A 25855-nucleotide genomic window follows, 5' to 3' on the forward strand; every position below is an offset into this window, starting at 1 on the left:
GACTTGGGCTGTATTCAATGAAGTAAAACATTCCTATATAAATGTAAGAAACTGAGCCAACACGATTACATTCTACCTGACACAATCTTTTCTGTTTTACATAATACATTTCTATCTGAACATTCTCTAACCCCTAACTAAAAGTCCTACAAGATTCCTGTAGGATTATTTTGTAAGGTACACTACAACCTTCTAAACAGGCCCCTGCTAAACCAGAACTTTGTTAATCCTTCATTATACTCATGTATGCTTTTCAGCCAAGAGGCACTTGGTCAATCCTGTAAATGTATGGGAAGAGGAAGCCATTACATATATTTTATTTTTTACAAGGAAGTTCATGCAACAGATTTGAATGTCTTGGTATGTGGCATCTTAACTCTGCCATATTTAAGCTCTAGGGATCAGATCTTTTTCAGAACTGATCTGATTGGTCAAAAGGCCTATTAGTGGAAATTATCAGAAATGGGCTGCTTGTATAAATGTAGCCTAAATTACAGGATGGCAAACACAGGGCCATATCCTATCTCAGGCCCTCTCTCTGGCATTCTGCCCCAGACTTACAGTTCTGCCCTGGACAAAGGCTCCATTGAGTGAGTCCTAGTCAGAATGACTGACCTACAGAATCTACTAGTCAGTTTCAGTTAGGCCTGGCTGCATCAAATGTGCATTACATCACAATACAAGAGCTGTTCAGTTCATGCATAATAACATTATTGTGCAAAATGTTACCATATCTCAGTGAAAGCAAGGAAGTGAAGGAACAGGAGTGAGGTGAACTCAGTCTTCTGGACAGACAAATGATAGCTCCTCCTGCAACAAGGTAGAAGGCCATGGCGAAACATATCACACTTTTTTAAGCTATTCAACTGATCATCCCATAGCAATAAAGGTATTTAAAATATTATGGAGAGTGCTGTGCTTCTCCTTGTTATTCATTGGCCACGTAGACCTATTTGTAATGGTTGCAACATTAGGTGCGATGTCTCATTGTTTGCATACCCTTTCACTGTGGGGAATAGATTGAGAGTGACAAGGTTTACAAACACTCCTTCCTTTCTTGTATTGGGTTTACTGCTCCTGCAGGGGCCATCCATCCCATCTCAAGCCCTTCTCTGGGTGATTCTGCCCTTGACAAAGACCCCATTGCAAGAAAGAGCTACAAGAGGGGGAGGGATTCTTTCCTCTCTCACATTTGAATTGATGCATTAAACATATGCCTCTACGTCAGGGCTGAACTGGCAGAACTTTACTGCAGGCTATACCTGAGTGTGTTCCATGGCATCAGACAGGTACTTTCTTCACCATGGAATTTTGTTACCAACTGTGGTTCACAATGAGGAGAGTCTGAAATATGCCAATGATTTCAAAGTTCAGGACAGCGATGTGTTTGCCATTACTTACCCCAAATCAGGTAATGTATGCAACATATTTCCATATCTCAGTGTGATCTGCCAACTTTGAGGCACCTTCTTCAAATCCAGGGATCAACAACTTGACATAATTTTCATACATTACATAATTTAACCAATTTTGGTGTTGTAACTGCATCTTGGGATGGGTTCAAATCTATCTATTCAACATTTGTATTATTGTATTATTAGTAGTAATATTAGTATGAGCAATTATTTTAATTATTATGAATTACTTATTATTAGTGTATTATTGTCAATGAATAATGCTGCTATCGGCTGAGTGAATTGTTAGAACGTTTTGGCATCTGCGCACAAATTGCACAAAAGGAATGCACTTCCCTCCCACTTTACTGACTCGCAGACATTGTTTTTCACCGAAAATTAGCATACTTTACTTTAACTCTGTAAATTGTGTTTAAGTATGGCGAATGATGGAAATTATATCGTTTATCACGGTCTTTTGTGCCCGAAAGAAACTCACTCTTTTGAAAGTTTTAAATACGCGGAGGAAATTAAAGTTGAAGATGAAGATATTTTCACAGTGACTTACCCAAAGTCTGGTAAGAACATACTGTACTCTAACGTTAGTATGGCTTCATGTCATTTAAAGTTTAGTAGTCGTGGAAAAGTACCAAATTGTCAAACTTGAATAAAAGTAGATACCTTAATAGAAAGTTACTAAAATAAAAGTGAAAGTCACGTAGCACAATACTAACGTTACTAGAGTAAAAGTCTAAATGTATTTGGTTTTAAATATACTTAAGTATCAAAAGTAAATCTAATTTCTAAAATATACTTAAGTATCGAAAGGAAAAGTTTAAATAATTTCAAATTCCTTATATTAATCAAAGCAGACGGCACCATTTTATTGTTTTTAAAATGTAAGGATAGCCAAGGGCACACTCAAACACTCAGACGTTATCTACAAAAGATGCATTTGTGTTCAGTGAGTCAGCCAGACCAGAGGCAGTAGGAATGACACGTGTTCTCTTGATAAGGGCATGAATTTCAAAATGTTCCTGCCCTGCTGCATTCAAAATTTAGTATTTTTGGCTGTCGGAGAAAATGTATAAAGTAAAAAGTACAATACTTTCTTTAGGAATGTAGTGAAGTAAAAGTTGTCAAAAATATAAATAGCAAAGTACAGATGCCCCTATAAAACGACTTAAGTAAAAATACTTTAAAGTACTATTTAAGTAGTTTACACCAATGCAGTTTAGTCTCCCAGGCATTGCAGTTGGACATTTTTACATCCCAAAAACTTGTCAGACGAAAGAAAACATGTCATGTGTGTTTTTTATTACTATAATAGGACTTACTTACAATAACTAATTAAGGTAATGTTTACCAGGTACCACATGGATGCAAGAGATTGTACCTTTAGTCCTAAATGGAGGAGACCTTACTCCAGTGCAAACTATTCCCAACTGGGACCGGGTTCCCTGGCTGGAGGAGACACGAGCAGCCCTAGTTCTGGACCGTCTGCCCTCACCACGGGCAATGGTCTCTCATATGCCCTACCATCTCATGCCCCCCTCCTTCTTCCCCTCCAAAGCCAAGGTAGGGCCCTGATCCAGGAACTGAGAGCAACTACTAGACAGTAACAACTGAAGAGACTCTTGCAGTATGTTTAATGGACTGACTTCAGCATTGCAAATTAATAAAACAATTGAAAAAAAATGTGCCTACATGCAATGTAATTAACTTATAATTTAGCTATTACACTGGGCTCTTGAAAGTTTGTCTATGGAACTCATATTTAAGACTTTATTTGCTTTCATTTAGGTCATTTATGTTACCCGGAACCCAAAAGATGTTATGGTGTCATCATTTCACTTCCACAAGATGGCCAGTTTCCTGGATGACCCTGGGACTTTTGATGAGTTTCTAAATAAGTTTCTCTCTGGGCAAGGTGAAAAATGCTAGGATATATAAATAAATGTGAGGGACCTTTTGATGCCCATACTAAAGAAGAGGGTAACTGGGTTTGATTGTAATTAACATTTGTTTATCTACACAGTGTTGTTTGGGAAGTGGACAGACCATGTGAAAAGCTGGCGAAATTCAGATCTGGGAGACAGAATCCTATACATTACCTATGAAGAAATGATCAAGGTAAAACACCAATCAATGCAAACTGCCTCAATCCTGCGTGACCAGACTGATAGTGAACTAGGCTAACCCCAGGCCAAACTGCTTACATATGTCTGTTTCTCTCCTGAAGGACCTGCGGGGAGTGCTGGAACGCCTCTCACGGTTCCTTGGTCGGGACCTAAGTGAAGAAACTCTGGATCGTGTAGCCAACCACTGCTGTTTCAGCAACATGAAGTTAAATGCAATGTCAAACTACTCCCTGGTGCCACAGGAGATCATGGATAGCAGCAAGTCCACCTTCCTTAGAAAAGGTAATGGAAACTGGCAAGATAGGGGGTAATCACTCCCTGCAGCGGGATAGGAACCCAGAATGTGGCTAGTAGTATAATGTTCTCTCATCATGCGCTACTGCAACCATTTTTTGCTCCCATATATTTCACTGTTCAATTAAAGCACATTCACCTTGTTCTTTCAGGGGTTGCTGGAGACTGGAAAAATCATTTCAGTCCTGAGCAGGATTTCAAATTCACAGCTGTCCTAAAAGAGGAAATGAACGGAACAAACATAAAATTCCCATGGGATGAGGAGTGAACAGGTGGAAATGTACCGACAACATTTTCTTGACATTGCAGGCAGTTAGACAGTGGAGAATTTAAAACAAATGGACTTTCTAAATGCATCTCTGCATCCACAGCACAAGTGTAATGTCACTTATGCATTTATTCATTATTATTTTTCAATCATTTATTTTTCTCGCTCTGCATTGTTGGGAAGTAAGCATTTCAGTATTAGTCTACACCTGTTGTTTATGAAGCATGTGACAAATACAATTCGATTTGAAATGGTCCAAAAGTCCTGCTGCCACAGGAATGACTTGTGGTTAACTGGATATTTTGTAACTTTGTTAGTATTTTGATTGAACTCAGTGCTTGTTGGTTAAGTCAGACCGGCTTTCAAATCAAAGTTTATTGGTCACGTATACAGTTCTGCAGATATTATCGCAGGTGCAGCGAAATGCTTATGTTTCTAGCTCCAATAGTGCAGTAATATCTAGCAATACAATAATAATACAAGAACCTCCTGGACTATTCTTGTGTAGTTCTTATTTCACATTTTTTAAATTTTTACATAAACAACTGGTAGTTGAATACATTTAAATTAGCCATAATCTGGTAATAACAGACTTATCATAAATAGTAAAATACTGTAAGTTATATTACACATTGTATACATCTGACCGTCACATGGTAGTGTGTTTTGTTTTTACTTACTGCTGAGGATTTGTCTAAAGGGTTGTGCTCACATAAAAAGTTTGACTTGCAGGCATAGTCTTCAGATGACAACAGTCCTAATGTAACCATAATAAGTTTCTTGTACAAAAACTTGAGGCTCCTCACTGAAACAATTTAATGAACATTTTCATAACAAGACATAGCAAGACAACCCTTTGGGGATCAGCATTCACTTTCCGGCTCTTGTCAGTTAGGAATCTCCTTATTGACTTCATGAACGATTTGGCATTGAACACATGGTTCGCAGAAAGCAGTCATACACCAGTCATCGCAAATGGTTCCCTGTAGAAATCAACATATTATTAGGGTGGCTAAGTTGATATCAACTTCTCACAGTCCTATGTCGTAGGCCTATAACGATCAGTCCCTAAGCCCTGACTAGCTCTGGCCCTGACAGGGTGAGGATGAGACAGATAACACAAAGGGCTGATTTACAAGACACGGATTACACCTAGTCCTGGACTAAAAAGCATGGCCAATGGAGAATTCCCATTGAAATAGCATTTTTTTTCCCAGGATTTAGATTAATCTTAGTCCAGGACACCACCCCAAAGGGCTTTGTGATATGACGGAGTTGATGCTGGACAATGAATGCTGAATAGTGTGCATGGGGTAGTGGAGAAACAGGTCATGGAAATGTTCAACAATACATGAAGATGCATATCTATACAGCTGTACAATCAGCAACATGCCATATGCATACCTCTATGTTATACCTCTCCCGAATGCTGGTTCGCAACATAAAATGGTTACTACATCATTCCATATGTGTTATTTCATAGTTTTAATAAGGTTGTAACTTGCGAGGGAAAAAAATGTGGAAAAAGTCAAGGGGTCTGAAAACTTTCCAAATGCACTCTATATTGGACTCAATAGAAGAGAATTGTGACTAATGTATTGAGTAATTTTCAAATCATTATTGTAAATAAGAATATAATATGTTTCTGAACATTTCTACATTAATGTGAATGCTACCATGATTACAGATAGGCCTAATCATGAATGAATCGTGAATAAGGATGAGTGAGAAAGTTACAAACATGCTAACATCTTACCATTACCAATAACAGGTGAAGTCACAATTTTATTGAGGGTATTATAGTTATGCATCTGTAACTTTCTTACTCATCATTATTCACGATTCATTCATGCTTATCCATAACCATGGTAGCATCCACATGAATGTAGAAGTGTTCAAAGACATATTATTTTCTTATTTACAGTAAAAGTGACTCCAAAATGACACAATACATTATTTACCATTCATTTCTATTGGGCACCACAACCAAAACAACCTGCAAATGCATCCACCAAGTGTGTAGTCACAAGCATGATGTAGTCATTGTTTGCTTGGTATATGGGACCAAATAAGAAACGTTTGACTAAATGTAATACACAATAAGTGAATTTGTCCAAATATGACAGCTTCAAATGGGGGTCTAGATAAAGTCCTTTTATTTCTAAATGGTAAAACAGATATGTATGAAAATACCCTCAAATAGAAGGTGACATTCTGTACTGTTGCCTCATATAAGTAACATGTTTGATCTTAAACCAAAATGCTGTAAAATAGAGTCGCCTTAAAGGTTTTAGCTTCACTGTCAAAATAAATATGTAGTGTACATCTTGGCTTGAATTAATCAAATAGTATGTAAACAATTGAAATGTGTAGGTACCATTCTAGCCATAGCTTACAGACATCTCTGTAGACACAGCAATCCATTGCCCCATCAGAAATGGGGCAAAAGGAGTGGCTAATAAATATGGCTGTACATCTGACTGGCTTACTTACTGCAAATTGAGAAATTATGTGACTGAACTCAACAAAAAGAAGAAGAAACTTCATTATGGAGCCAAGATCAATGATATAAAGAATGATGGAAAAAAACGTTGGAGTACTTTAACTTAAATTATGGGCAGAAAGACAAATTATTTCATCGGATTATTTTAATTATTATTTTATTGGCAAAGTGGGCAAACTTAGGCAGGAAATGAGCAATTATATTCATGCATTAAAAAAATGAATAATTTTGCAACAGCTAATAGGGATCCTAATAAAATACCATATACCACTCTAGAGCTCCATGTCTTTTTCTGAATCCCGGCAAACCCAGCTAAAGTCCTTGGTTCTTGTAGTGGCGTCTTGAAATACGTTGCACATATGTCCTGCAAATACCCTGCTCAATTAATATAAATTAATACAGAATTAATATAGGCCTACATTTTACTTCTAGCTAGCTAGCTCATCATATGAATAACTAGCTAGCTACTGTGGCTAGCTAGCTTTTATCTGTCAATAGCTAGCTACCTAGCAACAGTAACCAGTTACTTGAGCAAATGTAAATATTATAAAATAAAATCATCTGCAAAATAATGCATTTACACTCTTAATGTTCACTCTTTAGTAAACTTTTCTTTTCCATTTCAAAACGTACCTAGAGGTTAACAAACAAACCTAACGTTTCTAGAAAGTTAGTTTATGGCATTCTTTGGTGTTTAGGATGTATCGGTAATTCAGAAATTGCATTCCACAGCCAAGATCATCCCTCCATCCATTGCCATTACTATGAAAATGTGTTGAAAATTCTGTGCGAGTATTTCCTCATGTATATTAATCGTACTTTACTTTGTCATTGTTTTAGCAACAAACAATAATCAGTAGTCAAATTGACAACTGCATGTGCAAGAACATAAACAAAAACACATTTATTATGGTTGTGCACTATATACAAAAGTTATATAATCGTACATGCAGGTTTATTAGGCCTTTTTGTAAATTCCATGCATGACTCATTCAATTGGAATTCATCAGATTGTCAAGCCCTGATCTGTTTCACCTGCCTTTGTGATTGTCTCCACCCACCTCCAGGTGTCACCCGTTTTCCTCAATAGTCCCTGGGTATTTATTCTGGTGTTCCCAGTTCGTCTGGTCAAGTCAAGTCAAGCAGTGTGGTTGTCCGAGGGTCTGCTTTTTCTTATCTCTCTTTTGCTAGTTCTCCCGGTTTTGACTCTGAACCTGCCTGCCTGACCGTACTGCCTGCCCTGACCTCGAGCCTGCCTGCCACTCTGTACCTCCTGGACTCTGACCTTGTCATGATCTTTTGCCTGTCCCTTGGATTATAATAAATATCAGAGACTTGAACCATCTGCCTCCCGTGTCTGCATCTGGGTCTCGCCCTGTGCCCTTATACAGATACTGTAAAGCCATCAGTGTTTTTATTTTATTAAGTATGCACAGACCCCCAAAACTCAAATGCCTTTCAATCTCAACCCAGCTGACGTTTCATCTCTCTTGCAATCTGAAATATCTATATATTTTGCATACTGGTGACTACTGTACTGTATAAGTACACATAAATCATACAGTCAAACCAAGCTATTAGAAATTGACAATTGTTGTCCAGCAATACCACTGTGATGATAAAAAGTAGTTGTTCAATAATACTCAGATGTGTTTTAGGTTTGTTGCACTGTACTAGACAGCTATCTCACCGGGATGTTGTATCTCTCTCTCATTGATGTGCGCATCATCATCATAGTTGTTGACACCAGGGGGAGACAAGCATTCGCCATACCTCTCAACCATCTGACAGGCTAGGCACATTGAACAGAAGGTACCACACAAACCTGGAAGATACAAGTTATTATGAAATTGTTGACATTAAAGATTTTAAATAAGGTTTATGTTTGTTATTACAGCCTACACTTAGACTCTCCTGTCATTGCAACAGTCCAGAGTCCTTGGGTTCCACTTTGCCGGAATGTTTGGTTGACTCATTACTGCTCTATCGCACACTCCATATCCAGATTTGCAGGCTGAAATAATAAGAAATGTATTGGTTACGTTGAAGACAATTGGGACCTGCAGCAATCATTAGAACATTTAACAGGGCTCTATAGTGCGACCATTTAACTCACATATTTGCCTAAATATTTAGGAGCACCAATGAGCCTAGAAAAATCAAGGATTCTAGTATTATTACCTCAAATGTTTTTTATTTTGCTCCTACATTTCTTTATGTGCACCTACATATTTTAAACCAAGGCGCACATGTGCTCCTTGTAAAACAAAGGTAATCGTAGCCCTATATAAATATTCTATTTATTTTACAAATATTGTCTGTTTGAGGTCATTTTGAACAGGGTAGGGTAGAACTGATACTGTAATCTGAAATACAAGGCATGATTATCCTAGAGCTGCGGTTAATAGGAACTTTACCTATCATACCAATTAGCAAGAAAGGTGGGTTGTAAGTGTGGAGCTCTCTTGTTATTTTGTTATTATTAGGCCAGGCTATGTTCTCCTCACCCGCCATCTACAGGGAATCTAGCTTACTGCGTTAGGACCGAACTTGTGCAGAGGTCTGAAATGTACTTCCTTCTGAGGAAGGGTTTATTTGATTGTCAATTGGCGAAAAAATAATAATAACTGGTAGCTAGCTAGTTACAAGTTCAATTCCAGTTGCTAACCAGAGCATCATCACAAGTTGAGCTCTAACGTTAGCCTAGTACGACTACAGCGTTATTTCCTAAGGGACCTTTATTTCAACCACCACAAAACTTTACAAACAATTACTGTAAGCATTCAACAGGCTTGTACTCAACAATGTGTTTCCGTTTTAACTTATTTTTTCTCCATTTGAAATCACTCCATTTGACAACCTCATCCAGCGAAGTTGATAGGCAACGCCAGTGTCAGTGAATTGGTTATTAGAACGGTTGCCAAAATGACATCTAAACACTAACGTGATTGATTGATTGGCGGGAGACTGGGTGGGAGCTTGAAAAGTATTCTCTGATAGATTTTAGCACATGACATGGCTATTTATTTGTACATAAATGATTAACTCCAATCAATTAAACTGTTGTTGGTCAAAGGCAATTATTAAAGTTTTAATGTCACATTCACAAGTACAGTGAAATGCCTTACTTGCACATTCTAACACACGTAGAATAATTTACTAAAAATAGATCAAAATATTTGCAATACAAATAATGTAGTGTATAGATAATCAAGATGGACCTACAGAAATTAAATGAAAGACAATTAAAAAAGAAAGACATTAAATACAAGTATATTTACTCTAGTATGCAGGCTTGAATAGGTTGAATTATAGCTTGAATAATATTTTTTTCTAATTTTGAAAATGCAGTACAGGTAATTAGTTGAATAGACAATTTGACTGTTTTATTTTTGTAAATTGTGTTTAGTATGCCACAATTTCATTCAATGACTGGGTGTACGAACACTGCAGAAGGCCAACAGTGTTTTTTCTTGGATTTCCGTTTAGGATGTTTCTGCAAAACATTTCCCTCATTTTACACACATCATTAAGCTGGGTGCCTGTCTGTGAAACTTTTAATTTTCAATGAAATATCTGAGATTATGTGAGGAAATAGGGGGAAAAAACACTGTTTTATGAATGAAAACATTTGTTCATTTTAGAAACATATTGTGTAATGCCCAGCGTAAATCCTATGTACTTTTAGTGATAATAAAGTAGGCTACCTCTGTAAGGTTTGTGTCAAATATACTTTTCCCATTTCTTATATCAAGTACCTACTGGGCACAGACGTCAATTCAACGTCTATTCCAAGTTGGTTTAACGTTATTTAATTGTGTACCCAGTGAGTAAGGTTTCTACTTCACTTTTCTGAACAGATTACAGAATAGACAAAATTGAAGAAGTAATAGGCCTTATTATATATATGTTTATCAGTTAACTTACCTATTTATTTGGTTGTGTCAAAGACCCATTGCTGTTGAACAATACTTTTTGTACTTTACTTTGAGTCTCAGCAGCAACTTAAGCAACTTTTTATTATCAGCCCCAGGATTAAATATTTTCTCCTAATTGCATAAATAAAATGTATGATAGATGGCCATAGTGTTTTGTATTTATTTGTATGACATTTGGTTGAGTACATGCCCTACTGCACTCTTGCCTCTCTGGATAATACATACGTGACTTCTATTTTATGGTAAACTCAACATGGTTTAGTTAGTTACGGGATTTCTTGTGTTTATTTTGGTTTTCTTTTGTTCCTACTTGATGCCATACACAGAGCCTTGATTCATTTTAGTTGGGTTTCCATGGCCAATTGTTTCTGTGTCACTTTGTTTCTGTGTTTCTGTGTTGGAATGAAGCTGGGAATTCTGCTTGGCATATTGTGAGGTTATGCTTTATGCTAAAATACTGTCTCTGTGGTGTGTCTTTTAGTTTTAAATGGGCCACATGCAGACGTCATGCATTTCCTTTTCCCCATTTAATCTATATGCTAAATCTATCAAGTTAGTGCCTACAGGAAGTGTGTATCCCTTACGTAATGGATGAGTGAATTTGTGTGCCCTGGTCATAGGCCTACGTGCTTTCCCCTCTCCTAATGGACCATGCGTCATAACTACCACATTGCAGTGTTTGCGTAATGTTGAGAGTTCACATGTTTTTATTAATAAGTGATGAGGATACCAATTTTACAAAGCATTGTAAGTTTGGCCTTATAATACATAAGAAAGAGCTTACATATGAATATGCCATCTCGACTGTGAGACTATGGATGTGATAAATAATGTTATTAATATCATGACAAAGGTATAGGTAACTGCTAAAATAAATCAAACACCAACATAGTGTCTTAATAGTGTGTTGGGCCACCTTGAGCCATATATTTGACAAGTTTGGGTGGCACTGTAGCTTAGTGGTTAGAGCGTTGGACTTGTAACCGAAAGGTTGCAAGTTTGAATCCCTGAGCTGACATGCTGACTCAACTCCAGCCACTTTAATGATGGGAATTGATGTAAAAATGTATCACTAGACACTTAATATAATGTTTACATACCCTACATTTCTCATTGTATATATATTTACTGTACTCTATATCATCTACTGCATCTTGCCATCTTTATGTAATACATGTATCACTAGCCACTTTAAACCATGCCACTTTATGTTTATACACCCTACATTACTCATCTCATATGTATATACTGTACTCTATACCATCTACTGCATCTTGCCTATGCCGTTCTGTACCATCACTCATTTATATATCTTTATGTACATATTCTTTATCCCTTTACACTTGTGTGTATAAGGTAGTAGTTGTGGAATTGTTAGGTTAGATTACTCGTTTGTTATTACTGCATTGTCAGAACTAGAAGCACAAGCATTTCGCTACACTCGCATTAACATCTGCTAACCATGTGTATATGACAAATAAAATTGGATTTGATTTGATTCAAAGTGTATTGAAAGCAGGTGCTTCCACATATATGATGATCGAACATCCAACATCCAATTAGGGACACGTATAAAAATGCTGGGCAGGCCAGTTGCCCATTCTTTTCGCTCTCATGTCTAGAAGAAGAGGTCTGAGTGACTATGAAAGAGGATTGATAGTTGGGGTGCATTTGGCAGGAGCTTCAGCGACAAAGACTGCTCAACTTGCTGTTGTTTCACGATATGCCATGGCCGTCTCAGTCACCAGATCTCAACCCGTTTGAACACTTACGGGAGATTCTGGAACGACGCCTGAGACAGCGTTGTCAACACCAAATTATTGAATTTATTTTGTGGAAGAATTTATTTTGTGGAAGAATCCCTCCAACAGAGTTCCAGACACTATATATATATATTTTATTTTACTAGGCAAGTCAGTTAAGAACAAATTCTTATTTTCAATGACAGCATAGGAACTGTGGGTTAACTGCCTTTTTCAGGGGCAGAACAACAGATTTGTACCTTGTCGGCAGCAGCCACTCGATGTTACTGGTGGCTGTTTAACAGTCTGATGGATATCAGTTTGTCTCTGTGAATGGTTTATCCTCTGACAAATCAACTGTAAATTTCGGTGTTCCTCAAGGTTCCGTTTTAGGACCACTGCTGTTTTCACTATATATTTTACCTCTTGGGGATGTCATTCGAAAACATAATGGTAACTTTTACTGCTAAGCGGATGACACACAGCTGTACATTTCAATGAAACATGGTGAAGCCCCAAAATTGCCCTCGCTAGAAGCATGTGTTTCAGACATAAGGAAGTGGATGGCTGCAAACTTTCTACTTTTAAACTCGGACAAAACAGATGCTTGTTCTAGGTCCCAAGAAACAAAGAGATCTTCTGTTGAATCTGACAATCAATCTTAATGGTTGTACAGTCGTCTCAAATAAAACTGTGAAGGACCTCGGCGTTACCCTGGACCCTGATCTCTCTTTTAAAGAACATATCAAGACTGTTTCAAGAAACTTTCTGTCCAAAATGATGCAGAAAAATTCATCCATGCTTTTGTCACTTCTAGGTTAGACTACTGCAATGCTCTACTTTCCGGCTACCCGGATAAAGCACTAAATAAACTTCAGTTAGTGCTAAATACAGCTGCTAGAATCCTGACTAGAACCCCAAAATTTGATCATATTACTCCAGTGCTAGCCTCCCTACACTGGCTTCCTGTCAAGGCAAGGGCTGATTTCAAGGTTTTACTGCTAACCTACAAAGCATTACATGGGCTTGCTCCTACCTATTTCTTTGATTTGGTCCTGCCGTACATACCTACTCGTACGCTACGGTCACAAGACGCAGGCCTCCTAATTGTCCCTAGAATTTCTAAGCAAACAGCTGGAGGCAGGGATTTCTCCTATAGAGCTCCATTTTTATGGAATGGTCTGCCTACCCATGTGAGAGACGCAAACTCGGTCTCAACCTTTAAGTCTTTACTGAAGACTCATCTCTTCAGTGGGTCATATGATTGAGTGTAGTCTGGCCCAGGAGTGTGAAGGTGAACGGAAAGGCTCTGGAGCAACGAACCGCCCTTGCTGTCTCTGCCTGGCCGGCTCCCCTCTTTCCAAAGGGATTCTCTGCCTCTAACCCTATTACAGGGGTTATTATTATTTGACCATGATGGTCCTTTATGAACATTTGAACATCTTGGCCATGTTCTGTTATAATCTCCACCCGGCACAGCCAGAAGAGGACTAGCCACCCCACATAGCCTGGTTCCTCTCTAAGTTTCTTCCTAGGTTTTGGCCTTTCTAGGGAGTTTTTCCAAGCCACCGTGCTTCTACACCTGCATTGCTTGCTGTTTCGGGGTTTAGGCTGCGTTTCTGTACAGCACTTTGAGATATCAGCGGATGTACGAAAGGCTATATAAATAAATTTGATTTGATGGCCTTGAGATAGCAGCTGTTTTTCAGTCTCTCGATCCCTGCTTTGATGCACCTGTACTGACCTCGCCTTCTGGAACAGGCAGTGGCTCAGGTGGTTGTTGTCCTTGATGATCTTTATGGCCTTCCTGTGACATCGGGTGGTGTAGGTGTCCTGGAGGGCAGGTAGTTTGCCCCCGGTGATGCATTGTGCATGCCTCACTACCCTCTGGAGAGCCTTACGGTTGTGGGCGTAGCGGTTGCCGTACCAGGCAGTGATACAGCCCGACAGGATGCTCTCGATAGTGCATCTGTAGAAGTTTGTGAGTGCTTTTGGTGACAAGCCGAATTTCTTCAGCCTCCTGAGGTTGAAGAGGCGCTGCTGCGCCTTCTTCACAACGCTGTCTGTGTGGGTAGGCCAATTCAGTTTGTCCGTGATGTGTACGCCGAGGAACTTAAAACTTACTACCCTCTCCACTACTGTCCCGTCGATGTGGATAGGGGGGTGCTCCCTCTGCTGTTTCCTAAAGTCCACAATCATCTCCTTTGTTTTGTTGACGTTGAGTGTTGAGGTGAGGGTTACCGAGGACCCTCACCTCCTCCCTGTAGGCCATCTCGTCGTTGTTGATAATCAAGCCTACCACTGTAGTGTCTTCCGCAAACTTGATGATTGAGTTGGAGGCGTGCATGGCCACGCAGTCGTGGGTGAACAGGGAGTACAGGAGAGGGCTCAGAGCACACCCTTGTGGGGCCCCAGTGTTGAGGATCAGCGGGGTGGGGATGTTGTTACCTACCCTCACCACCTGGGGGGCGGCCCGTCAGGAAGTCCAGTACCCAGTTGCACAGGGCGGAATCCCTAAATTACTCAACTGTTTCCTTTATTTTGGCAGTTACCTGTACATTTTCACAGTATTTTTGGGAAGATAAATCGTATAGCAAACTATTTTAAAAATGTTCTTCTCCCAGTATTGTTATGCTCGTGTATGTGTGTGTGTGTGTGTGGGTGTGTGTGTGTGTGTGCGTGTGTGTGTGCGTGTATATGTGTAGGTGTTTGCGTGTGCGTTTGCTCTCCTCCTTGGGTATATCACCCAAGGTTCTCAGCCGTACGTGACTTGAGCAGGGTCCAGCTCTGCCAGCTGCAGCCTCGCCATCCACTGATAACACTGATTAACTTCCTGTAATTTCCTCTAATTGCTGACGGCCAGGACTGAGACACCCAGGTTGGGGTGTGTGTGTGTGTATATGTGTGTCGGTGAGTGAATGAGAGAGAGAGAGAGAGAGAGAGAGAGAGAGAGAGAGAGAGAGAGAGAGAGAGGAGAGAGAGAGGAGAGAGAGAGAGAGAGGAGAGAGAGAGAGAGAGAGAGAGAGGAGGGAGAGAGAGATAGAGAGAGAGAGTAGACTGTATACATCCATCCATCAATACAAAAGTATTCACCCCCCTTGGCATTTTTCCAATTTTGTTGCCTTACAACCTGGAATTAAAATATATATTTTTGGGGGGGTTTTATCATTTGATTTACACAACATGCCTACAACTTTTAAGATGCAAAATGTGTTTGATTGTGAAACGAACAAGAAATAAGACAAAAAAAATGAAACTTGAGCGTGCGTAACTATTCACCCGCCTAAAGTCAATACTTTGTAGAGCCACATTTACAGCTGCAAGTCTCTTGGGGTCTGTCTCTATAAGTTTGGCACATCTAGCCACTGGGATATTTGCCCATTCTACAAGGCAAAACTTCTCCAGCTCCTTCAAGTTGGATGGGTTCCACTGGTGTACAGCAATCTTTAAGGCATACCACAGATTCTCAATTGGATTGAGGTATGGGTTTTGACAAGGCCATTTCAATACATTTAAATGTTTCCTCTTAAACCACTCGAGTGTTGCTTTAGCAGTATGCTTAGGGTCATTGCCCTGCTGGAAGATGAACCTCCGTCCCAGTCTCAAATCTCTGGAAGACTGAAACAGGTTTCCCTCAAGAATTTCCCTGTATATAGTGCCATCCATCATTCCTTCTATTCTGACCAGTTTCCCAATCCCTGATGATGAAAAACATCCCCACAGCATGATGCTGCCACCACCATGCTTCACTGTGGGGATGTGGTTCCTCGGGACCATGCCCCAGGAATACCTGACATGATGACTCCTTGCTGTCCCCAGTCCACCTGACTGTGCTGCTGCTCCAGTTTCAACTATTCTGCCTTATTATTATTCGACCATGCTGGTCATTTATGAACATTTGAACATCTTGACCATGTTTTGTTATAATCTCCACCCGGCACAGCCAGAAGAGGACTGGCCACCCCACATAGCCTGGTTCCTCTCTAGGTTTCTTCCTAGGTTTTGGCCTTTCTAGGGAGTTTTTCCTAGCCACCGTGCTTCTTCACCTGCATTGCTTGCTGTTTGGGGTTTTAGGCTGGGTTTCTGTACAGCACTTTGAGATATCAGCTGATGTACGAAGGGCTATATAAAATAAATTTGATTGATTGATTGATTGATTGATGAGAGGTGTTGGGTTTGCACCAGACATAGCATTTTCCTTGATGGCCAAAAAGCTCAATTTTAGTCTCATCTGACCAGAGTACCTTCTTCCATATGTTTGGGGAGTCTCCCACATGCCTTTTGGCAAACAAAAACCTCTTGGCAGGTTTGTTGTGGTGACATATTCTTTCAATTTTTTAATAATGGATATAATGGTGCTCTGTGGGATGTTCAAAGTTTGGGATATTTTTTTACAACTCAACCCTGATCTGTACTTCTCCACAACTTTGTCCCTGACCTGTTTGGAGAGCTCCTTGGTCTTCATGGTGCCGCTTGCTTGGTCGTGCCCCTTGCTTAGTGGTGTTGCAGACTCTGGGGCCTTTCAGAACAGGTGTATCTATACTGAGATCATGTGACACTTAGACTGCACACATGTGGACTTTATTTAACTAATTATGTGACTTCTGAAGGTAATTGGTTGCACCAGATCTTATTTAAGGGCCTCATAGCAAAGGGGTTGAATACATAGAGTTGAAGTGGAAAGTTTACATACACTTAGGTTGGAGTCATTAAATCTCGTTTTTCAACCACTCCACAAATTTCTTGTTAACAAACTATAGTTTTGGCAAGTCGGTTAGGACATCTACTTTGTGCATGATGCAATTCATTTTTCCAACAATTGTTTACAGACAGATTATTTCACTTCTAATTCACTGTATCACAATTCCAGTGGGTCAGAAGTTAACATACACGAAGTTGACTGTGCCTTTAAACAGCTTGGAAAATTCCAGAAAATTACGTCATGGCTTTAGAAGCTTCTGATAGGTTAATTGACATAATTTGACTCAATTGAAGGTGTGCCTGTGGATGTATTTCAAGTCCTACCTTCAAACTCAGTGTCTATTTGCTTGACATCATGGGAAAATTAAAAGAAATTAGCCAAGACTTCACAGAAAAAAACTGTTGACCTGAACAAGTCTAATTCATCCTTGGGAGCAATATCCAAATACCTGAAGATACCACGTTCATCTGTACAAACAATAGTACGCAAGTATATACACCATGGGATCATTCAGCCATCATACCGCTCAGGAAGGAGATGTGTTCTGTCTCCTAGAGATTAATGTACTTTGGTGTGAAAAGTGCAAATCTTTCCCAGAACAACAGCAAAGGACCTTGTGAAGATGCTGGAGGAAACAGGTACAAACGTATCTATATCCACAGTAAAATGAGTCCTATATCGACGTAATATACCGCTCAGCAAGGAAGAAGCCACTGCTCCAAAACCGCAATAAAAAAAGCCAGACTACGGTTTGCAACTGCACATGGGGACAAAGATCGTACTTTTTGGAGAAATGTCCTCTGGTCTGATGAAACAAAAATAGAACTGTTTGGCCATAATGACCATCATTATGTTTGGAGGGAAAAGGGGGATGCTTGCAAGACGAAGAACACCATCCCAACCGTGAAGCACGAGGGTGGCAGCATCATGTTGTGGGGGTTGCATTGCTGCAGGAGGGACTGGTGCACTTCACAAAGTAGAAGTCATCATGAGGGAGGAAAATTATGTGGATATATTGAAGCAACATCTCAAGACATCAGTCAGGAAGTTAAAGCTTGGTTGCAAATGGGTCTTCCAAATGGACAAGGACCCAAAGCATACCTCCAAAGTTGTGGCAAAATGGCTTAAAGACAACAAAGTCAATGTGTTGGAGTGGCCCTCACAAAGCCCTGACTTCAAGCCTATAGAACATTTGTGGGCAGAACTGAAAAATTGTGTGCGAGCAAGGAGGCCTACAAACCTTATTCCATTACACCAGCTTTGTCAGGAGGAATGGGCCAAAATTCACCCAACTTATTGTGGAAGGCTACCCGAACCGCTTGACCCAAATTAAACAATTGAATGGCAATGCTACCAAATACTAATTGAATGTATGTTAACTTCTGACCCACTGGGAATGTGATGAAAGAAATAAAATCTGAAATAAATCATTCTCTCTACTAATTATTCTGACAATTCACATTCTTAAAATAAAGTGGTGATCCTAACTGACCTAAGACAGGGAATTTTTACTAGGATTAAATGTCACGAATTGTGAAAAACTGAGTTTAAATATATTTGGCTAAGGTATATGTAAACTTCCAACTTCAACTGTATGCACGCACCACTTTTCAGTTTTTTATTTTTTGAAATTCACAAATTTGGAATATTTTGTGTATGTCCATTACATAAAATCCAAATAAATATCAATTTAAATTACAGGTTGTATTGCAACAAAATAGGAAAAACACCATGGTGGATGAATACTTTTGCAGGGCACTGTATTTGACATATTTTGAGGGCAGTGAAGGTTCATGGGTTTGGTCAAAAGCCTCTTCCTGAGAGTTGCAAAACATTTATGAAATGCAATGTTCTCCACATGTACTGATTCCGCATGTATTGTCTCCAAAGTCTTGACAGAAACACAAATGACACTGCCAGTGAACGCAAGTTTGTATTACCCTCAGTTAACTGTAAAAGGGATGAGACATCCTGCCTTTTAGACCACTGCTATCTATATGCGTGTGACCGGATGCTACCAGATAAAACATAGCTGTTCAATGGTTGGACCAGAAGGGAGAGGGGTGAGATGAGTGATGAGACATCCTGCCTTTTAGATCACTGCTGGATTTTAGATCACTGCTATCTATGTGCGTGTGACCGAATGCTACCAGATAAAACATAGCTGTTGGGAGAGGGATGATGGGAGAGGGATGAGATGAGTGAGAGAGAGAGAAATCAAAGTTAGACTTGTACCCTGTGACGAGCCATCAGCCATCCTGTAGTCATGGCGAGGTGGGTGTCCTAGGGTGGGTACAGGTCCCAGAGGGTACAAGGGGTCAATGTTTAATTGAATCAGTGTCTCTGGTCTTGGGAGACAGAGAGGGAGGGCTAATACAGTAACACACACATATGCTGTACACACGCGCAACATACACACACAAACACACACACACACACACACACATCCAGCCCCTTCAATCTTTAACCCTGCGGACAGAGAGGCAGGCATGGATTCTATGTCATTCAGGCAGCAAAGTGAAGAAAGCATATATATAGCAACAGGTTTTGCATAAATCATTGTTTACTGTTGTAACTCCAAACTCATTTCACCAAAAATAAAGATAATTTGCATAATTTTTTAAATATCAGTCATTCGCAAAAGCAACCAAGGGCACATGGCAGTGCATCTTTCCATAATTAATTGGATAAACTCTTTCAGGCATATTTGATCCTAAAACCAGTCTGCATAAAACATCATTGTGTAAATTCACATCTTTACAAAGGTCAGTGGAAAGTGAAAACCATTTTCAAATCTAATTATAGCACTATCTCTAGGATATCCTCTTTAGACATCCATGTATTGCTGTTCTCCTGTCCTTCAGCTTAAACTGTTGCCTGTTGGAGGTCAGAGCCACAGTAAGAAATTCGATAAATAAATAGTGAAACACAGGTTGGGGTGGTAGGGAGGTATTTTCTGTCCAGTTATCTGTGTTGGGATGTGATGTAACGCTGCTGCTTCCTGTCCCTGGCCTGATCTGTTTATTTATTTTGGCTATTCTGAGATAGCTCTGTAAAGGTTTACAGCCACAGGAGAAACCCAGGCAAAGTAACCTGTGCACAGCACAGGCACAGCACAGCACAGCACAGAAGATTGCTGTATTTCAGCACTTAATGGGCTTTTAAATCAAATCAAATTTTATTGGTCACATACACATGGTTAGCAGATGTTATTGCAAGTGTAGCGAAATACTTGTGCTTTTAGTTCTGACAGCGCAGCAATATCTAACAAGTAATGTCTAACAATTCCCCAACAAATACCTAATACATACAAATCTAAGTAAAGGAATATGTATATAAATAATAATATATGAGTGAGCAATGACAGAGCGACATAGGCTAAGATGCAATAGATAATATAGAATACAGTATATATATATATATATTTGAGATGAGTGATGAAAGATATGTAAACATTATTAAAGTGGCATTATTAAAATAACTAGTGTTCCATTTATTCAAGTGGCCAATGATTTCAAGTCTGTATGTAGGCAGCAGATTCTCTTTGCTAGTGATGGCTGTTTAACAGTCTGATGGCCTTGAGATAGCAGCTGTTTTTCAGTCTCTCTGTCCCAGCTTTGATGCACCTGTACTGACCTCACCTTCTGGGTGGTAACAGGGGGGAACAGGCAGTGGCTTGGGTGGTTATTGTCCTTGATTATCTTTTTGGCCTTCCTGTGACAATGGGTGCTGTATGTGTCCTGGATGGCAGGTAGTTTGCCCCGGGTGATGCATTGTGCAGACCGCACCACCCTCTGGAGAGCCCTGCGGGTGTGGACGGTGCAGTTGACATACCAGGTGGTGATACAGCCCAACAGGATGCTGTCAATTGTGCATCTATAAAAGTTTGTGAGGGTTTTAGGTGTCAAGCCAAATTTCTTCAGCCTACTGAGGTTGAAGAGGTGCTGTTGCGCCTTCTTCACCACACTGTCTGTGTGGGTGGACCATTTCAGTTTGTCCATGATTACCCCCGAGGAACTTAAAAATGTCCACCTTCTCCACTGCAGTCCCCTCGATGTGGATAGGGGGTGCTCCATCTTCCTGAAGTCCACGGTCATCTCCTTTGTTTTATTGACGTTGAGTGAGAGGTTATTTTCTTGACATCACACTCCGAGAGCCCTCACCTCCTCCCTGTAGGCTGTCTCATCGTTGTTGGTAATCAAGTCTACAACTGTTGTATTGTCTGCAAACTTGATGATTGAGCTGGAGGTGTGCATGGCCACGTAGTCATGGGTGAACAGGGAGTACAGGAGGGGGCTGAGCACGCACCCTTGAAGGCCCCAGTGTTGAGGATCAGCGAAGTGGAGATGTTGTTTCCTACCTTCACCACCTGGGGGCGGCCCGTCAAAGTCCAGGACCCAATTGCACAGGGCGGGGTTGAGAACCAGGGCATCAAGCTTAATTATGAGCTTGGAGGGTACTATGGTGTTGAATGCTGAGCTGTAGTCAATGAACAGCATTCTTACATAGGTATTCCTCTTGTCCAGATGGGATAGGGCAGTGTGCAGTGTGATGGCGATTGCATCGTCTGTGGACCTATTGGGGCAGTAAGCAAATTGAAGTGGGGACTTAGTGACAGGTAACAGGGTGACAGCTTTAGGGTGACAGGTAAATAATACTGTATATATATATATATATATGTTTGTGCCTTTCCGACTAAATTAACTGCATCTTTTATTTATTTCACTCTAACAAGGTAGGCTAGTTGAGAACAAGTTCTCATTGGCAACTGCGTCGTGGCCAAGATAAAGCAAAGCAAAGCAGTCGACACATACAACAACACATGGAATAAACAAACATACAATCAATAATACAGTAGAATAATCTATATACAGCATGTGCAAATGAGGTAGGATAAGAGAGGTAAGGCAATAAATAGGCCATGGTGGCAAAGGAATTACAATATAGCAATTAAACACTGGAATGGTAGGATGTGCAGAAGATGAATGTGTAAGTAGAGATACTGGGGTGCAAAGGAGCAAAAAATAAATAAATATATACAATATGGGGATGAGGTTGTTGGGTGGGCTATTTACAGATGAGCTATGTACAGGTGCAGTGATCTGCGAGCTGCTCTGACAGCTGGTGCATAAAGCTAGTGAGGGAGGTTAGAGTCTCCAGCTTCAAAGATTTTTGCAGTTAGTTCCAGTCATTGGCAGCAGAGAACTGGAAGGAGAGGCGGCCAAATTAAGAATTGGCTTTGGGGGTGACCAGTGAGATAAACCTTCTGGAGCGCGTGCTACGGGCGGGTGCTGCTATGGTGACCAGTGAGCTGAGATAAGGCGGGGCTTTACCTAGCAGAGATTTGTAGATTACCTGGAGCCAGTGGGTTTGGCTACGAGTATGAAGTGAGGGCCAGCCAACGAGATCATACAGGTCGCAGTGGTGGGTAGTATATGGGGCTTTGGTGACAAAACGGATGGCACTGTGATAGACTGCATCCAATTTGTTGAGTAGAGTGTTGGGGGCTATTTTGTAAATGACATCGCCGAAGTCGAGGATCGGTAGTATGGTCAGTTTTATAAGGGTATAATTGTCAGCATGTGTGAAGGATGCTTTGTTGCAAAATAGGAAGCCAATTCTAAATTTAATTTTGGATTGGAGATGTTTAATGTGAGTCTGGAAGGAGAGTTTACAGTCTAACCAGACACCTAGGTATTTGTAGTTGTCACATATTCAGTCAAAAACGCCCAGAGTAGTGATGCTGGACGGGCGGGCAGGTGCGGGCAGCGATCGGTTGAAGAGCATGCATTTAGTTTTACTTTCATTTAAGAGCAGTTGGAGGCCAAGGAAGGAGAATTGTATGCCATTGAAGCTCATCTGAAGGTTAGTTAACACAGTGTCCAACGAAGGGCCAGAGGTATACAGAATGGTGTCTTCTGCGTAGAGGTGTGTCAGAGAATCACCAGCAGCAAGAGCAACTGTCACGCCCTGACCGTAGATTGCTTTGTATGTTTCACGTAGATTGCTTTGTTTGAACACGTACCCTGCTGCATTTTGGTCCGATGATTCCTCTTCTTCTTCCGATGAAAGCCGTTACGACGACATCATTGATGTATACAAAGAAGAGAGTCGGCCCGAGAATTTAACCCTGTACCTGTACCTTGAACCCATAGAAACTGCTCGAGGTCCGGACAACAGGCCCTCCGATTTGACACACTGAACTCTATCGGAGAAGTAGTTGGGGAACCAAGCGAGGCAATCATTTGAGAAACCAAGGCTGTTGAGTCTGCAAAAAAGAATGTTGTGATTGACAGAGTCGAAAGCCTTGGCCAGGTCGATGAATATGGCTGCACAGTAATGTCTCTTATTGATGGCGGTTATGATATCATTTAGGACCTTGAGCGTGGCTGAGGTGCACCCATGACCAGCTCTGAAACCAGATTGCATAGCGGGTAAGGTACAGTGAGATTCTAAATGGTCGGTAATCTATTTGTTAACTTGGCTTTCGAAGACCTTAGAAAGGCAGGGTAAGATAGATATAGGTCTGTAGCAGTTTGGGTCTAGAGTGTCTCCCCCTTTGAAGAGGGGGATGACCTCGGCAGATTTCCAATCTATGGGAATCTCAGACGATACGAAAGAGATGTTGAACAGGCTAGTAATAGGGGTTGCAATAATATCGGCAGATAATTTTAGAAAGAGAGGGTCCAGATTTGTAGGGGTCCAGATTTTGCAGCTTTTTCAGAACATCAGCTATCTGGATTTTGGTGAAGAAGAAGTGGGGGAGGTTTGGGCGAGTTGCTGTGGGGAGTGCAGAGCTGTTGACCGGGTAGGGGTAGCCAGGTGGAAAACATGGCCAGCCGTAGAAAAATGCTTATTGAAAATCTCAATTGTTGTGGATTTATTGGTGTGACAGTGTTTCCTAGCCTCAGTGCAATGGGCAGCTGGAAGGAGGTGCTCTTATTCTCCATAGACTGTACAGTGTCCCAGAACTTTTTTGAGTTTTTTATAACGGCTGTCGTGGGTTGAAGAAGGTGAAGATGACCAAAGTGCAGTGTGGTACGTGTTAATGATGTATATTTATTTTAACTCAGAACACTACAACCAAAATAACTAAATTAGACCAACCCAAAACAGTTCTGTCTGGTGCAGACACAGAGTCAGAAAACAACTACCCCAAAACAGGCTGCCTAAGGCTGCCTAAGGATGAAAACAGGCTGCCTAAGGATGATTCTGAATCAGAGACAACGAACAACACCTGCCTCTGATTGAGAACCATACTAGGTCAAACACACATAAATATAACAACCTAGAAAAAAGAACATAGACTACTAAACATAGAATGCCCACCCCAATTCACGCCCTGACCAAACTAAAACAGAGACATAAAAAAGGAACCAAGGTCAGGACGTGACATTTGTACTACAGGATTTCTGTTTGAAAAACTAGCCTTAGCTTTCCTAACTGCCTGTGTATATTGGTTCCTAACATCCCTAAAAAGTTGCATATCACGGGGGCTATTCGATGCTAATTCAGAACGCCACAGGATGTTTTTGTGCTGGTCAAGGGCAGACAGGTCTGGAGTGAACCAAGGGCTATATCTATTCCTAGTTCTACATTTTTTGAACGGAGCATGCTTATTGAAGATGGTGAGGAAGGCACTTTTAAAGAATAACCAGGCATCCTTTACTGACGGGATGAGGTCAATGTAATTCCAGGATACCCCGGCCACGTCAATTGGTGGCAGACATGTTTTCGGGAGCGTTTGACAGTGATGAGGGGTGGTCGTTTGACCACAGACCCATTATGGATGCAGGCAATGAGGCAGTGATCACTGAGATCTTGGTTGAAAACAGCAGAGGTGTATTTGGAGGGCGTGTTAATTAGGATGATATCTATGAGGTTGCCAGTGTTTACGGATTTGGGGTTGTACTTGGTAGGTTCATTGATAATTTGTGTGAGATTGTGGGCATCAAGTTTAGATTGTAGGATGGCCGGGGTGTTAAGCATGTCCCAGTTTAGGTCACCTAGCAGCACGAGCTCAGAAGATAGATGGGGGGGCAATCAAATCACATATGGTGTCCAGTGCACAGCTAGGGGCAGAGGGTGGTCTATAGCAAGCGGCAACGGTGAGAGACTTGTTTCTGGAAAGGTGAATTTTTAGAAGTAGAAGCTCGAATTGTTTTCGTACAGACCTGGATAGTAAGATAGCCTGCAGAGTTCTATCTCTGCAGTAGATTGCAACACCGCCCCCTTTAGCAGTTCTATCTTGGCGGAAAATGTTATAGTTAGGGATGGACATTTCTGGGTTTTTGGTTGTTTTCCTGAGCCAGGATTCAGACATGGCTAAGACATCCGGGTTGGCAGAATGTGCTAAAGCAGTGAATAAAGCAAACTTAGGGAGTAGGCTTCTAATGTTATTAACATGCATGAAACAAAGGCTTTTACGATTACAGAAGTCAACAAATGAGAGCACCTGGGGAGTAGGAGTGGAGCTAGGCACTACATGTCCTGGATTAACCGCTACATCACCAGAGGAACAGAGGAGAAGTAGGATAAGGGTACGGCTAAAGGCTATAAGAACTGTCCGTCTAGCACGTTCAGAACAGAGAGTAAAGGGAGCAGGTTTCTGGGCACGATAGCATAGATTCAAGGCATAATGTACAGACAAAGGTATGGTAGGAAGAGAGTACATTGGAGGTAAACCTAGGCATTGAGTAATGAAGAGAGAGAGATAGTCTCTAGAGACGTTCAAACCAGGTGATGTCATCGCATATGTGGGAGGTGGAACAACATGGTTGGTTAAAGCATATTGAGCAGGGCTATAGGCTCTACAGTGAAATAAGACAGTAATCACTAACCAGGACAGTAATGGACAAGGCATATTGATATTA

At 40.7% G+C, this 25855-nt stretch overlaps 1 protein-coding gene across 2 annotated transcripts; it reads left to right on the top strand.

Annotated features, from left to right (window-relative positions):
• The first annotated feature begins 1035 nt into the window (after positions 1–1035).
• On the top strand, positions 1036–5558 carry sult2st3 (sulfotransferase family 2, cytosolic sulfotransferase 3). Of its 2 annotated transcripts, none has more exons than XM_021596789.2 (6): positions 1036–1411; positions 2764–2972; positions 3198–3324; positions 3433–3527; positions 3637–3817; positions 3982–5558. In XM_021596789.2, the coding sequence occupies exons 1-6, from the start codon at positions 1276–1278 to the stop codon at positions 4095–4097; spliced, it is 864 nt and encodes a 287-aa protein (XP_021452464.1). In that variant the 5' UTR covers positions 1036–1275; the 3' UTR covers positions 4098–5558. The 2 variants fall into 2 exon arrangements, with proteins under 2 accessions (XP_021452464.1, XP_021452463.1); XM_021596788.2 differs by lacking the exon at positions 1036–1411 and adding an exon at positions 1726–1972.
• The last annotated feature ends 20297 nt before the right edge of the window (positions 5559–25855 follow it).

This window comes from Oncorhynchus mykiss, chromosome 3 (genome assembly GCF_013265735.2).
Source record: "Oncorhynchus mykiss isolate Arlee chromosome 3, USDA_OmykA_1.1, whole genome shotgun sequence".
Classification (NCBI taxonomy): domain Eukaryota; kingdom Metazoa; phylum Chordata; class Actinopteri; order Salmoniformes; family Salmonidae; genus Oncorhynchus; species Oncorhynchus mykiss.